The 16,480-nt window shown below is 31.0% G+C and overlaps 3 protein-coding genes across 4 annotated transcripts in view; 2 read left to right on the top strand and 1 right to left on the bottom strand.

Moving 5' to 3' along the window:
* LOC113399485 (salivary glue protein Sgs-3) overlaps window positions 1-16,480 on the bottom strand; it is a 271,041-nt gene that overhangs the window by 66,754 nt on the left and 187,807 nt on the right. The gene's annotated exons all lie outside the window — the stretch shown is intronic.
* The window catches only part of Rps29 (Ribosomal protein S29), a 123,712-nt gene that overhangs the window by 68,225 nt on the left and 39,007 nt on the right, over window positions 1-16,480 (top strand). The gene's annotated exons all lie outside the window — the stretch shown is intronic.
* Window positions 1,298-14,609, top strand: Inaf-d (inaF-D). Of its 2 annotated transcripts, none has more exons than XM_026638464.2 (2): window positions 1,298-2,033; window positions 13,214-14,609. In XM_026638464.2, exons 1-2 carry the CDS (start codon window positions 1,791-1,793, stop codon window positions 13,232-13,234), a joined length of 264 nt encoding a protein of 87 aa, XP_026494249.1. In that variant the 5' UTR covers window positions 1,298-1,790; the 3' UTR covers window positions 13,235-14,609. The 2 variants fall into 2 exon arrangements, with proteins under 2 accessions (XP_026494249.1, XP_026494246.1); XM_026638461.2 differs by having other exon boundaries at window positions 1,298-2,100.

Below are 16,480 nucleotides of genomic sequence, written 5' to 3'. Positions count from 1 at the left end.
AATAACCGTATAAATTAAAATAAGACGTATTTACATAAAGTTATCTATATTAGTACGATAAGCTCGTGTTTGCATATAATTTGTTTTGGTAATTCGTTATTTCCAATGTGTACGAGGCGTGGTATTAGTTTCGGAACGAGGGGTTTTCCTTTAATCCAATTAGTGTTATAACCCAATTGTGTCGAACATCAATTAATTTATTGACTTCTGTTTGACTGTTTGAGTAGGTTTACGTAAATTCTTGTGGATTTTGATTTTAGATATTACGTCGAAGTGTCAAGTATTCTATCAATATCAATATTCTAAGGATTTAAAAACATGTTTGTTGCATTTAAGTTATATATATATATATGTATATATTATATTAGGTATAGCTGATGGGCGATAATGAAATATTTGTAAAGTTATTTGTTCTTTTGTTCAGGGAACCTAATCACAATAATTATTTAATATAATATAAAATAATCAATAAACATCACTAATACTTTTTTATTCAATTAAAAATTGATGACAACAATATTCGTGAGATGTTCCTCCCCTATGCCTCGATCAAACCTTAACAAAGCTTCAAATGCCGCTTGACATACTTTTTTGCCGTAGAAACTTAAAATATGCAGAATTGCAGCCGACTGCAGTTTTAATTGGTATCGAACTTCATAAAGTCATCAAAGAACTCTCATGAAAACATTTTTTGCTTATTTGACTAATAACAATTTATAGATATAAAGCATAATTTTGCCAACCCATTGATCTTGCACCGAGTCGAGTCGGATTTAACATTCCATCGGATAAGGAGGACGAGGGAATAGAGAGTGAACCTGTATTTGCGCACACATATGTCCTATGTGATTTTATACATTAATATGTTTTTTTTAAAATAATCATTATCCTTTATTTACTCCTAAAATTAAATTACAAAGGAAATCTCATGGAATAGTAATACAATAGTGGTAACTGTAGTACACATGTGTAATATAAAGTTTTGCATACAAAGTTGCGGACATTATCAAACCAAAATTCTAAAAAAATAGGCTAACTTTTTTTGCACTATTGAATTAAGAGTGGCGAATTTATTGATCAATTGTGTGAGTTGCGAAGGCAGGCGTCGCGTCGCGCGCCGCACGTGGCGTCGACAGAGCGCTGCCTCTCAACAGCCGACGCCGCCCACCGCCGACGCGCCTCCGCGCCAACTTGCGCGATGCGACGTCCGACGACGCCTCGGCGCGCCTTGGCTGTCACCCGTCTTGTCACAACGCGTTATCCTCTACCAAATTAACTTCGTTTACGTATCGTTACACTCGAACATCACTTGACATAAATAACACCTGCCAGTTAAAACATATACAGACTGTTTGTAATTCGTGTTTATGTGTTCTATCTCGAAACGAAAACGAAAAGAGCGTGAATATAATTTGTTTATTGAAATATCCCATACTGTCTTTGAAAAAAGGAGGTTCCTCGTCCATTAAACAATGCATGTTCTCACAAATAGGGGGTCGTGACAAACGAATCACGTTCGTGCGACTACGTCAGTAACTGGAATAGATTCAGATATTACGAAGCGTGAAATTAAAGGATAAACAAATGAAGTCCGGAGCGAGCGCCATAATAATGAAAGAGCAGTCGGCATCAGAAGGTGTCAAGCTGCAGACACGGGCCGCGTGACCCGGCAATACGGCTCGGCCGCGGCGCATCGGCGAACTGGGGCATATCGATAAGTGTGTCCTACTTACCCGGTTTCGTGGCGGTACCGGTGCCGCGGTGCATTTTAGACGAAAGCGCCACAGAAGATGTCCGGAAAGTCTTACACATCGGGTAGCATGCGTTCGTGCGCTGGTTCCGTTCGACTGGGCACAGCATCCGGCCACGAGATTGTGCTGGACGCGTTGTACGAGAGGAAACGTGACAAGAAGAGCGTGCGTGTGCTGACCGTCATCATATACGTATTCTGCGTGTCACTGGCTGCTATAATGCTCTCGCTCTACTACGTGTTCTTCTGGGAGCCCAAGGACGCGCAATACGCGCAGCGCAAGGTGTCAAACACAGTCACGCCGCAAATCAGCACTACACCAATGCCCACTTGCTTTATGCCCCACACCGGTAGGTCACACAACCGACACGCTTCCTGTTTTTTCCTGTTTCTTTAAGACTATACAATTAATATTCTATCGTAAAGCTAAAGTCAAAGGACCGACATTTTTTTATAATTTTGCTTTCCACTTACCGTTCCCGAATTTTCTATCTTGCACAACACATATGCGTTTAAATTACGTACCTACCACAATTCAATCACATACTCACAGTAGGTATGTAATAAAAATGACTATGTAATAAATACGCTTGAAACAAGATAGATAGTTCTAAATGTATATAAATATTGCATATTATTAATATCTAATTGGCAAGTCCACTCCTATATCACTATAAAAACAATAATCTTATAGTTAATACTTTCCTTTATTAATTATATTTAATAATTAACTATGAAACAAATTTTTTCATAACATGTCTTGACTTTGTTACAACTTGTACATTTTTAAATTAACCGCATTTGCTTTTTAACGTTGATATTTCTGAAATGCTTTTGCGGATGTAATGTAATAAACAAATTCATGGACTAACATCATGCAAATGGAATGTGAAGTGAAAGGTTTTATAGTTATACAATTAGTCTGGAATTAAGATAAAGAATCCTAGGTACTTTACTCACATTATACTTTATTGTACATCACAAAGAGAAAATAAATAAATAAAACTTGGATACAGCCTAAAAAAAGAAGTGTACAATGTTGGCAACCTTATCGCTACATAGCGATCTCTTCCGATCAAAATCAGAAGATCAAATAATAGATTATATGAATTATGTTTAGTAAAGATTTTATCATATCAGTATTTAATTTGCTGTTCAATTATATCTAGTGAATTTTAATTCTTTCATTAATATTTAAATAATAAATGTTAAGAAATCTTTAAGTCTAGTTATATTTCTTAAAATTAACTTTTTAACTTTCTAATAGTAGACAATATATCAAGTATATCGTGACATTCCCATACGAATATTGAAATAAAACCACTTCATTCATTTTAGATAAAACAATTATTAATCATTTAAAATTAATAAATTTGATTAATATTAGACATTTATTCAATAGCAATATTTTTATTTAATCGATATTGATAGATTTTTATCAATTGATAATCAAAGAAATCAAACTACCAACGATTCGGAAAAAAACCTGAGAAAAGCTAACTAAGGAAACTTAGTCTTAATATTGATTGATTAAATATTATCTAAATTTAATATATTAGCTTTAGTACAATAATTATATCTTACTTTATTATTAAGTAGATTTGCAAAATATAAAAGTTCTGCTGGTCATATAATACCGACCGCCTGCATGGCGCCCGTCGCGCCGCCGGCGGGACATCGTAATTTTCTTCATCCGGACAAAACGTTTTTAATATACTGAACGACTGATGGAAATTGTCCATATTAATTAAGTATTAATCTGCCTTCGTTACTCATTTTCTTTTATGATAATTTCTTTCCCATATATTAAACTTCAAAGCTGATTTACATTTTCTTAGAGATAATATTGGGTAAGTCCAATTAATGCTGTGTCAGTTTTTTCATCTAAAAACTTGTATGTAACCGTCACTCTATATATTTTTTAAATATTTTTCTTTAATTATTTTATAACTATAAGAATATCATATTCAAAATATAAAATTGACAGAACTTTACGGGGAGACTTTCTAAATAATAAAATATATTTATCTTTATCCATATAAATATGTATGTACATTGCACACCCAATGCAATGACAAGATATTATATTATCCTTAATAGTATTTTTTGTAAAACCATAAATCAGACGAATAATTTATTTGAATTTGGCTGTCTAAAATATACGTATAATATAGGTTAACGCTATATATTCCTATATATATTCCTTAACACAGGCTAGTTAATTTTAGCCTAGCTAGGATAGCCAGTACTTGACCTGTTTTTCTTTTGATGACCATATTATATTACACATTAAGTCTTTACTCATAGTGCATCCATGTAATAGTTTTATAGATGTTTTCTGTGTGTGAAATAAATAAAATTATAATAATTATTATTATATATTAAATAATGCTGTAAAATCAATGAGTTTACACAATTAATGTGTTTCAGAAATGCATTGAACTGCCGATTTATTTTGCTAGGTTAGCTTTTTAAAAACGATAAATTTTATTTTATTATTTATATATATATATATATATATATATATATATATATATATATATATTTGTTATTTTGTATTTGTTATCGTGTATTGTATATATATATTATTTAAAGGAATAGGTTTTTACTTAAAGTTAATTTTGGTTATAGAATAATCTGAACCTGATAACAACTAGAATAAAAAAACAACAAACATTAATTACATAGTATAAAACAAACTCGCTTACCGCTGTCTGTCTGTCCCTGTGTATGCTTAGATCTATAAAATTACACAACGGACTTGGTGCGGTTTTTTATAATAGAGTGATTCAAGAGCAAGGTTTGTATATGTATAATACATGCACAATATACTAGAAAAACACTGATAATTTTAAAGGTTTCCAATGTGATGTCTCAAATAAACACAATTTTTTCGTTTACATTGCAAACGCTGGCTGAACCCTGCGAGATAGATCAAAATAATGTACTACAGTATCGTACACCTTAAAAAGGTCTACAAAAAAGTCCGCGGTGGTATATGTCTATCTCTTAGGGATAACCATTTTTTATCCTTTACTTTTACAAGAATTGATGGTTTATTTTCGAAGCGATTTTAAGCAAAATAGCATTAATCCTTATCCAATTCACCATGTCATTTAAATTAATATGACAAAAAAGTTTTGAACATGTATATAAAAACATTCATTTAGTATCAGCATTGCACCCGTGCGAAGCCGGGGCGGGTCGCTAGTAATATTTATAATTTTAACATGTCTAAAATGTAACATGCCTAAAATAATTGTTTTATAATCGGTAAAAACATCATTTTACAACGACGGTAAAAATTTAAGTGCCTAGCATATATTATTTTAATATTATGCTTTTAACTTGGCGCGTATTTACAGCACGCACATTACCACGCTACGATTATGAGATATAAACACTGAAGCGTTATAAAATTATTGTCTTTCATCTATTCATTGAGCAAAAGTCGGACGTTAATTAAAATTGCTTTTATCTCTTTTGTTTACTTTATATCATTTTCTCCATTTTGATAAAAATGTTAAATAAAATATTTTAAGAGACTAGGTAAGAAAGATAGGTAATCAATATTTGGTTACTAAATTTATTTATTGCAATATTTTAACTATATATATATATGAATGTAAAAAAAATTAACTAAAGATCTTTTTAAACTTTATTTTTGATTTGGGTAAGAGAGATTCTGTTCTGAATTTTAGTGTCAAAATCCCGTTTAGTTTATTAGCTGTATATATTTGTTTCTGATAAATCTTAAATTCACTACAACAGAGCAAAAATATCTACACTTCTCAAACGTAAACAAACACGTTCAAGACACTTTAACTAAGCCATATCATCCGACACTTGAACATAAAACAAAGCCTTGTAATGTCGATATCTAAGCTACTTGACGCGTATCGGCTAAAACTGATTTATTTTCAAACATGTATGAACCGAAACAGACAAGCGAAAATAAAAAACAATATATTTTCATCAGTATAAGTTTACGATCTTCTAGAATCAAGGTTTTCGTTGAAACTATTTAACTTGTGTTAAAGTGAAATAAATAGCACCAAATGTTTGAGCAAAAATCCAGATAAATCATGGTGGTGAGTTCATTTTCATTCATTCGTTGCGAAATCTGACCCACATATTTATTCTACTAAGAGTGTGGTTAAATAAAAGCTTTTAATAAATTAGTCAAAATATGATCCGTAACGGGGCTGTCAAATGAAATTTTTTATTGTGAGTTTTTGAAACAAAAATTTTGCTTACAATTCCTTCTACGACGATCTTATGCGGATAAAAATGTTATGAAAACTCACGGTAATAAATAGAATCTGAGCAATTCACTTCAGACTATCTAATTATACAACGTAATGATAAATATTTTTATTATTGTTATAGTCTAATAAACATACTAATTTTTTTTAAATATAATTGTCCAGTAGTAAATATTACTTTGTATAATTGTGGAGTTTATCTATTTATTATATATAATATTACAATTACAAGCCCAAGTTATATAGACTTAGGCCATAACCTATCTTCAGACTTCACTATCAATCCAATAACATAGGTAGATTATGATGATCTGAATATGATATGATATTATTATTTAACTATTAAAATTTAACTTAGTGGTAAAAAATATTTCTTGTAGCGCCAATATCTGTGGGAGGTAGTGATCACTTAATATCAGAAGGCCTATTTTGCCAGTTCGTATACACAATATATTTTTTAATTTCTATTATTTGCTATACTTTTCATTTATGATAACTTTGTATCTTTGCTTTACTTTACAATATTTGCTTGCTATTTTAAATAAAATCCACAACTGAAATTCTAATGACATATTTAAAAAAAAACATGTTTTTAATAATTGGATTATGTTAAAAAGTTTGTTTTTGTCTTTATACTTCCTTCGTTATTTGTTTTAAAGATGTTGATAAAAATCCTTTGTAATCTTTCTATTGCGCATGTTATCTATAAGTGGGACAGGGTTCTATATTACCGACCCCTTATAACCTTTTATATCGGTACTTACATTTTTACGTCTTGCACAAAAATCCATCATGGTATCTACCTAATAGATTCTTGTGCAAGACATTGAAATTATTTGAATTGTTATGTAGAAGTATTAAGCTGCATTATTTACAGTCAATGTAAAAATCGGTCAAATGTGAGTGTACCTCATGTGTAAAGGATTATTTAGGTACTTATTTCATATATCGTAGGAGTTTTATAGAATTATGATTCTTTTTTTTGTATATTAATTATGAGCACTATTTTCAGTATTTTGGTTAAGTAAGACTAGTTTTTTATAACTTCAATGTATTTTTGAGTATAACACAAATATACAAGTTCTTTGTGTGTGTTCATCTTCCTCGATGTATTGTGATACTAACATTAAAACATGATTACATTCACACAATCGTAATTTTGATTAGATTGCCGTCTTTTCTGGTTTGGTTTATCTTTGACAGAGGTGTTTCAAATTTGGTGCCTATTTGTAAGTATAATATTTTAAGTTTTTTTTTTAAACAAATTTTATTATTCCGGGCATTTAACTGAATATGCCCATTTCGAAAATTCACCATTTCATTTCCATTTACATTTGTAGAGATATGAATATTTTAATATATAGCGCAAAATTATAAAAAGCAGTACCTTTGGTATTATTTCATGTCATCTAGAAAATAATAAAATTTTATGAATATTTTAGCTTCGATAATGTAAACACACATGAAATGATAATGTACAATTGAAAAATTTTATGTATAAATATATCACATATTATGCTACGCTTGGAAAATAATAACGAGTCTTTTAAAACTGTGATACACAACGTATTAATACAATGTATCAAGCACATTTTTTTACGCTTGCCATACGATTGTAAAAACGTAGCTACTTGGCTAACCTGGGTACTTAAAATCAGTACTGTTTTAAACCTTTCTGAAGTTAAGAATATTTTGTCGTTACGTTTCTGGGTTTTTTTTTCAAAATGCTAAAATTGCATTGTATTGAATTTTACGTTATTAGAAGAAATAAGATGATCATTGCAATCACAAAATGTATAACCGCGATGTGTGTTTTTCACATCTAAAGCAAATATATAAACACTAAAAATAATACAAAAGTAAAAAAACATGACAACATGAAACTTTATTTTTGGGATACTGATTAAAAAGGAGTAGATACTTATTTAAGTGTTTCTGCATATTCTACCCCTACGGGGGTGAAATGAGGGTTGAAAGTTTGTATCGAAGTCCGTCATTTTTAAGATAGAAACATGAAACTTTATTTTTGGGATACTGATCTAAAATGAGTAAATACGTATTTAAGCGTTTCTAGATAATCTACCACTAAGGGGGTGAAATAAGGGTTAAAAGTTTTTATGGGAGTCAGTCATTTTTTAAGTTGCAAACACGAAACTTCGTTTTTGGGTACTGATTAAAAATGAGTAAATACGTATTTAAGTCTTTTTTAATATTCGACTATAAGGGGGTGAAATAAGGGTTGAAAGTTTTTATGGAAGTCGTCATTTTATAAGCTAAAAATATGAAACTTTATTTTTGGGGTACTGATTAAAAATGATTAAATACGTATTTAAATGTTTCTAGATATTGTACCTCTAAGGGGTTTAATAGGGGTTGACATTTTTTATATAGATTAGTCTGGTAGTCCGTCATTTTTGGGTTAGTAGCATGAAACTTTAATTATGGGCTACTGATTAAAAATGAGTAGATACGTATTTAAGCTTTTCTTGATATTCTACCTCTGAGGGGTTGAAATAAGGGATGAAAGTTTTTGTGGAAGTCCGTCATTTTTTAAATTAAAAACATGAAACTTTTTTTTGGGATACTGATTAAAAATGAGTAGATACGTATTTAAGCGTTTCTGGATATTTTACGCCTAAAGGGAGAAATAGGGGTTGACATTTCGTATACAGGTTAGTCTGGAAGTCCGTCATTTTTAACGTTAGAAGCATGATTTTTTATTTATGTGCCATTGATTAAAAATGAGTTCATACGTATTTAAACGCTTCTGGATATTTTACGCCTAAGGGGAGAAATAGAGTTTGACATTTCGTATACAGGTTAGTCTAAGTCCGTCATTTTGAAGTTAGAAGCATGAAATTTTATTTTTGGGCTACCGATTAAAAATAAGTAGATACGTAAATAAGCATTTCTTGATATTTTAGGCCTAAAGGGAAAGTAGGTGTTGACATTTTGTATACAGGTTAGTCTGGAAGTCTGTCATTTTTAAAGTTAGAAGCTAGAAATTTTATTTTTGGGATACCGATTAAAAATGAATTGATACGTATTTAAACGATTCTTGATATTTTACGCCTAAGGAGGGAAATAGGGGTGACTTTTCGTATATAGGATAGTCTGAAAAACTGTCATTTTTGAAGTTAGAAGCAGGAAACTTTTTTTTCTACTGATTAAAAATGAGTAGATACGATATTTAAGCGTTTCTGAATATTTTACGCCTAAAGAAAAAAAGTAGGTGTTGACATTTCGTATACAGGTTAGTCTGGAAGTCCGTCATTTTGAAGTTAGAAGCATGAAATTTTATTTCTGGGCTACCGATTAAAAATGAGTTGAATCGCATTTAAGCGTTTCTGGATATTCTACCCTAAGGGCTGAAATTCACACCAATGTAGTATATAAAGAGGTATTACACTAACGTAATATTTTAAGTTAATTTGTAAATATATACATATTCTACGCGGGCAAAGCCGCAGGTAACAGCTAGTATTAATTATAAATATGAAGAAACCATTGATGAAACGACCTAGTGAAACAAAACTAGGGGTATTACATGCTTAACTTTCTAATGAAGTTGACCATCATCGGCCATCCGTGTCCACTTAAAAGCATACATTCATTGAAAAGTGGCAGACAATATTGATATTTTATTTGAATAAAATCATTTCAATTCATTTCCTTAATTATACTTAAGTAATCGATTATACAATAACGAATAGTCCACTTCTCTAATGCAGGACTAGATATCGTATGCATAGCGGATAAACATAACCTGTCTCTAACATAATAATTCTCTCCGCCAAAGTTTGACAGCTCCATTGCTGCAATAACATTTTATTATTCCGGTCAAGTACGTGTCCTATTTAAAGAGTATTTCCATACTTGCAGCGATGTTAAAAATATTGTACACATCATGTATCTTCAGTTTAGATGCCGACTTATACAAGAAATATGATGTTCTAAGATGCAAGGAATTTAAGAAAAAGACCTAATCAAAATAACAAAGTAGGTGAATATAATTATGCTTTTTTCTTTGTAAGTTAACAAAGTTTTTAATTCATACATAGTGAATAAATAAAACATCATGTAGATACCGAAGTCTTAAGAAAAGCCATAATACAATAGCGCTGCGGTGGAATCTGGGATCCCCGTTTTTAACAATTCATTCGGAAGATATTTAACTCGTAATTTGTTCGAATTTTGGAAGTTAAAATTTTTACGAATCTCAATAATGTTATGTTTTAATTATGTATGTGCCTTTGTGTGTATTTAAACGAATATAAATGTGTAAAAAATACTTATTTAATTTTAATTATTTCCGTTGCGATAATTTTTATTTGTAGCAAAAATTAAATGAATAAGTATTATCTATATATATAATATATAAATACATACATACAAATGTGGACGCTCTAACGGCGGACATACAGGAGGAGGCACCCTGGTGCATGCTTTTTGCCGACGACATTGTACTGGTTAGTGAAGATGGACCTGAGATCCAGAGCAGATTGGAAGATTGGCAACAGAAACTGGAGAATGTTGGCTTGAAAATCAGTAGAACGAAGACTGAATACATGTTCTGCGATTTCGGCGGTCTCTACGGTCCTGAAGCCATAGCGCTTGATGGCGTGGCCCTTCCAGTCTGCTCCGACTTCCGGTATCTCGGTTCACTCATTCAATGCGATGGCGAAATAGATCGAACGGTGAAGCACAGGATTAACACAGGGTGGATGAAATGGCGGCAGGTTATGGGAACAATTTGTGACCCCCGTATTCCCCTTAAACTTAAGGGGAAGATCTATAGACCATGGTCAGACCTGCTGTTCTATATGGATCAGAGTGTTGTGCTATAAAAGGGATGACTGAAAGACAATTGCATGTGGCGGAGATGAGAATGCTGAGAGGAATGTGTGGTGTTACGCGAATGGATAGAGTAAGGAATGAGTACATAAGAGGAAGTTTGAAAGTGGCACCGGTAACCGAGAAGCTATCTGGAAACCGGCTGTCTTGGTATAGGCATGTTATGCGGAGGAATGAGGACCATGTTGTGAGAAAGGTTTTGAAAATGGATGTGTATGGATATAGAGGTAGGGGACGACCCAAGAAACGATGAATGGATTGTGTGAAAGACGATATGGTTAGAAATAATGTTACTTGTGAGATGACGTCCGACAGAGAAGTATGGAAGAAGAAGATATGCTGCGCCGACCCCAAGTAAAATTGGGATAAGGGCAGGAGGATGATGATGACATACATACAAATATATTTTTTATTTGTGATATGTTAACCACGAGGTATTTTAAAAATTTATAAAATTAATAACGCTTGACTGTCATAATCATTGATTTATATGTATGCTACCAGACAAGCAGTTCCAAATTAAAAATTACGTCAGTGACTGAAAAGTGAAAGAAAGCGGGAGAGGAAGCTAGTTCAGTGATTAAGCCGAGACGATCGCGCAGATGTGTCGCAATAGGTTTTTTCTTCTCTGCTTGTCTCTGAGAGTATTATAGTTACATAATATAATATAATATAAATAGTATTTCACTTATTCTTTATATAAATATATATCATATCCAGATGTCTGTCATGCTCGTAATTTACGACAAATAATGTGTTTACAAGCAAATACTAAATAAATTAGTTACTAACCATAAATAATAACTAAATCATGTAAACGAGCGCCCAAGTAAATAATAATGTCGTTTCATGAGCCACACAACAAAATGTACGAATTTATTAAGAAGGAAAATAAAAAAAACAACCGTCAGCATGCTCTTGCTTGCATTCGACTAAATGAGTTGTGGTCAATTGACCATAACTTAGTGCGCAAACTCTCAGTACCGGATAGCGAGTCTAGTAGTATACATATAAGTCAATGTAATAATGCCAAAACGTTAGGTGGCCACTGGTACGGGCCACTAATAAGAGTTAAGGACTTCATTGTTATACGTGTAACTGGGCTCCCCTAAATAAACGAAAATAGTGAAAGTAAAATAGTGAAAAATGTAGTAAAATTATCCTGTAATTTTACATCAACAATAAGAAATAGTTAAACAAAAGGCTTGAATGTTTTATAAAATAGTTTTAATGTCATTAAACGAAAAAAGTTTGGCGTGGGGAATACCACACTGTGAGTGTTCGCAAGAGCTTACAGCAATAATTCTAAATTTAGCCAAGGCAGTTACAATAACCGGCACTCGACTATTTACTGATCATGTTTATAAGATATAAATCACTAACGATTTCAAACGGAATGGCTCGGAATAGCACTCTACACGGCAACTCTGTCTGCATACACACTTTTGTAGCTACATAATATCACAATATGTCTGTAATTGATGTTCAATCGATTATTTTAGCGAGTGGATTTGTTATTATCGCACTAACTCTCAAGTCTCGATTAATTATTAATTCTGTTAAAAGTATTTAATATTGAAAACGTTTCCAACATAGGCCCTACTCACAAATAACCCTTTCCTGTACTGTCAAATACATATTCTAACAGCGAATTACATGTGTTACACTTTATACCTATTTGGTTTTTTTATTATTATTTAATACATTCTTAACTAGCATTTAAAATCAGTGTATCTATTTCATTTTTACTCACTCTAACAACTAATAACAGAGCTTTCAAAAAAGATTAACCCAAAAAGATTTATTACATTTTTTTTTATTTGTACATATATATAAATCAAAGCTAATCTGTCGAAGACTATCTTGTATCAAAAAGTATATACTATTCTGTTTATTTCTGAAGTCCATAAATCAATGTTAAAGTTTCTACGAACTCGAGCTTTTTCTAAATATTTAGAAGACCTCGTCTGTATTTTGTTAAGCCTGGTTTATGTAAGCACATATACAAGATTGTAGCATACATCCAACGCATGACATACTTATTAAATACGATGATAAAAATATACCGAGTGCAGCTAGTATGCAGTTTAACATTATTTAATAATATTAAATGTGGTACATATGTGTGTCTACTGTTACAAAAAAAATAGGACACTTTTATAATTATGAGATATATTTTTTTATATATATCGATTCACATAAAGATATAATGAGTAGTAGAAAAAAATGACTTATTTACTTAACGTACTGACAATGTTTTGTAAAGTAAAACATTATACACTTGATTTAAATTAATAAGAACTATAATTTAATTTATTAAAATAAGAAAATTTATTGTTCGCAGGAGGAAGCAATACCCCAGTGAATCAAACTGCCATTCCACCTACCCTAGATGACTTCGCTAATGCTACGAATACTAATGAATCCACTGAAGCAACAATTAACTTAATAGAAAACTCAACCCTCCCAACTTCCCTCAAAGACAACGAAACATCCACCACCCATCCTAACCTCAACCACATTAACACTCTTAACTTTACTACGGGTACATGACGTTTCGAAAAAATGTTAAAAAAAATTTACAACAAAACTACTTGTAGCTGAATCATGTCTACAAATATATACAATGACAAGATAGTGCTGATTGAGTATATTGGTCTTATATGATCACACGTAACGTTTGCCGTCTATAAATTCTACATGAATTGTGATACATATGTACGTTAAGCATTGGATATAAATCTTACCACACAACGTCAGCTATGTCGAGTCGTAAACAGATATGTACCTATAAATGAAGAAGCGAAGCTGTAATTTTCAAAACCAATGACATTATTTTCTAAATACTAAATAATGTTCTAGTCGGTTTAAAAAAAATTATGTAGTAGCACCCGATTACCTACGCTGGTATCTTTAGGAATCCTTGCATAATATTAAAATATAATTATATTAAAATATATTTAAACAATTGTAAATTCAACGATTAGGTACGTCAGTGACTATTAAAATATCATAGTATATTTATAGAAAAGCGTGTAGAAAGTAATATCCGTGATGTTGGCTTAAAGCGAAGTCTGAACCAAAACACCAATAGCTTAAACATTCTTAGGATAAAAAAATTATAATTGGTTATCCTTAGATACCGTTTTATAATATAAGATAGTTTTCATTAGGTATTTCTCGATAATAGTAATAAGTTATTGTAAGTTAAATAATAACGTACTCGCCATGTTTTTATAAGTTTTATAGGGTAATTATTTTATTTCAAACAAACTAATTTTACATATTATCTAACGCAAAATAATTAATGTAATTTTTTTATAATGCAACTTAAAATTTTTTTTATGATTGTTTAAAAATACGTTTCTCAAACTTAAATATTTGTACCTAGGTAGGTACTTACAAAATATCTTATTAAATATAGTTGTATGTTTTATTATAGTCATATACAGTGAAGTTTATTAGTAACTTAGCAGAGAAAAATTAATGAACTATTCAAGGCGAGTAATTATTTTCATCAATGAAACAATTAAAGCCGAATGTACTTATAGAATAAGTCTTAAATAGTCAGAAAATAATAGCATCGGATTAATGTGTGTATGGCCTTACGTTATGAATAAACGTTAATATATTTTATTCATAGAATTTATTAAAAATTGTGAAAATGTGTTGTTGATTTGTAATGTATTATGTGTATTGTTTCTGTTATGATTGTCCAATAAATAAGGAAATTAATGGAATATGTGCTTATTTTTATCTATTTAAAACTGACTGACACAGAATCTCAGTAATTCTACCATATATAGAAACTGGCCTTCACCCTATCCTATTTTTTGTATGATCTACTAAATATTTAATTACTACAAACATAGTTTTTTTTTTTTAATCCAGGTACTATCAATTAACTTTTAGATAGGTTACTATACCTCTATAACAATTAATGGATAGTATCTTAGAAGTTTTGTTTTGTTTCGTAAAAATGAAATCAATTTTGCATTTCTGTGTTAATTTTTAATCAATCAATGTGTGCGAGTCCCGGAGTCCAAGATTCTTATTCTGTCTGGCTTACGGTAAGTGACGGTGTTCATCATGGTGATCATTCGTCTCTACCTGGTTACAGAGCTTTATGCACAACGGGTGAGAGTTAGCAACGACGTTACATAATATGAAGGGTAAGATTGTTTAAAAAAAATGTTTAATATTTGTTCAAAGTTCTAATCTATAACTTAATAACGTAATTGTCTATTATTATTTTAAAAGAAATAGAACGCTATACATACACTGAAGAAAATAAAACATATAGGTACATCGATCTGCATTATTTAATTATAATTAGTTATTAAGGAGAGAGATCTTATTTCGCAGATCTAAGTCAAAAGAGATTCTTTAAAAGGGTTTTTTTTGTTTTTGAGAAATAGGGTTTCACATATAATAAAATCATTAGTTAGAAAAGACAAAATGATAGTGATAATATTTCAATAGGTATGTGTGTATGTAATAACAGCGAAAACAAAATACACCATCATCATACACATCATATACTTACATCAAAGAGTTGGAGGTCCTAGAGAATATTGACTTTACCCAGAAAAAAAAATGTTTTGGCACGCTACAAAGACAAAGAAAGGCTGGACTGCATTTAACTTTTCTGCGATATCCAAATCGCTGTGCCAATGACTCAAGAGTGTAAATGTGACTTCACTGAAATTATTAACTACTTGATTTAATTGTTTTTGTTTGGTGTAATTTTTGCTATTATTTTAAGAATTCATCTAGTATGATTTCAAAATGATGATTTGTTAACATACCAAGTGAATAATTTTAAAGTTTAAACTAGGTAATTTTCAAAAAATTACAAATTGTTAGCTAATGACATTCAGGCAATTTTATTGTAAAACCAATCAGAGAAGATTGGGTTTACAATAAAATATCACAAACAAAATATCACTTTTCATGCAGCAAAAAAATGCGCGTTTTATCTTGTCAAAGCTTACTACTTAGCGCCAGTGACTCGTAGCGTGATATTATCTATCTATAGTCTATCTTTCTCTGTAAATGGTCCATCGAACGTAGTTTTTTTTTTCATTCGAATTGGTTTGTATTAATGCGTTAAAGCCAACCAATCCTTAAACTTTGCATATTAGTATAGATATAAAAAATTATCTATGGTAAGTTTAACTAATTACATAATAAGTGTCAAATGATAAATTTATAACATATACCCTGTACAAGTTAGCTTGATCTTTTTCACAGATGTAAATTTTTCTGATCGACATGACTTTGCATTGACGAACATATTATTTACTTAATTTAATTATTTCAGAAATTGTTAAAATATTAAAAAAATACATATAACACAAAAGTCCCTAAAGATCAAGCGTTATCCGAAAATTTTAAAGCTTTTTAATGCTTCAAAGTAAAATTTAAATAGGAACACTGAACATAATAAACGCTTGTAAAATGTTACATCGGTCGGACGGATGGGATGGGACACGAATAACAGGCAGCAACTGTTACAAATATCGATTACAAAAAATCATTATTAAAGATCATTGTTAAGTTATTGTTACGAACGGGGATCCTTTTGCTGGGGGTCTCTTTGGCTAGTGAT

The sequence above is a fragment of the Vanessa tameamea genome, chromosome 19, assembly GCF_037043105.1.
Source record: "Vanessa tameamea isolate UH-Manoa-2023 chromosome 19, ilVanTame1 primary haplotype, whole genome shotgun sequence".
Classification (NCBI taxonomy): domain Eukaryota; kingdom Metazoa; phylum Arthropoda; class Insecta; order Lepidoptera; family Nymphalidae; genus Vanessa; species Vanessa tameamea.
The sequence above is the reverse complement of the archived record's forward strand: the minus strand, read 5'-3'. Positions and strand labels throughout refer to the sequence as shown.

Excerpts from the sequence above, each read along its gene's own strand:
- Inaf-d (XM_026638461.2), top strand. The coding sequence starts at position 1,791 with ATGTCCGGAAAGTCTTACACATCGGGTAGCATGCGTTCGTGCGCTGGT. Across the intron at positions 2,101-13,213 it reads TTGCTTTATGCCCCACACCG|GAGGAAGCAATACCCCAGTG; the intron begins GTAGGTCACACA and ends TATTGTTCGCAG.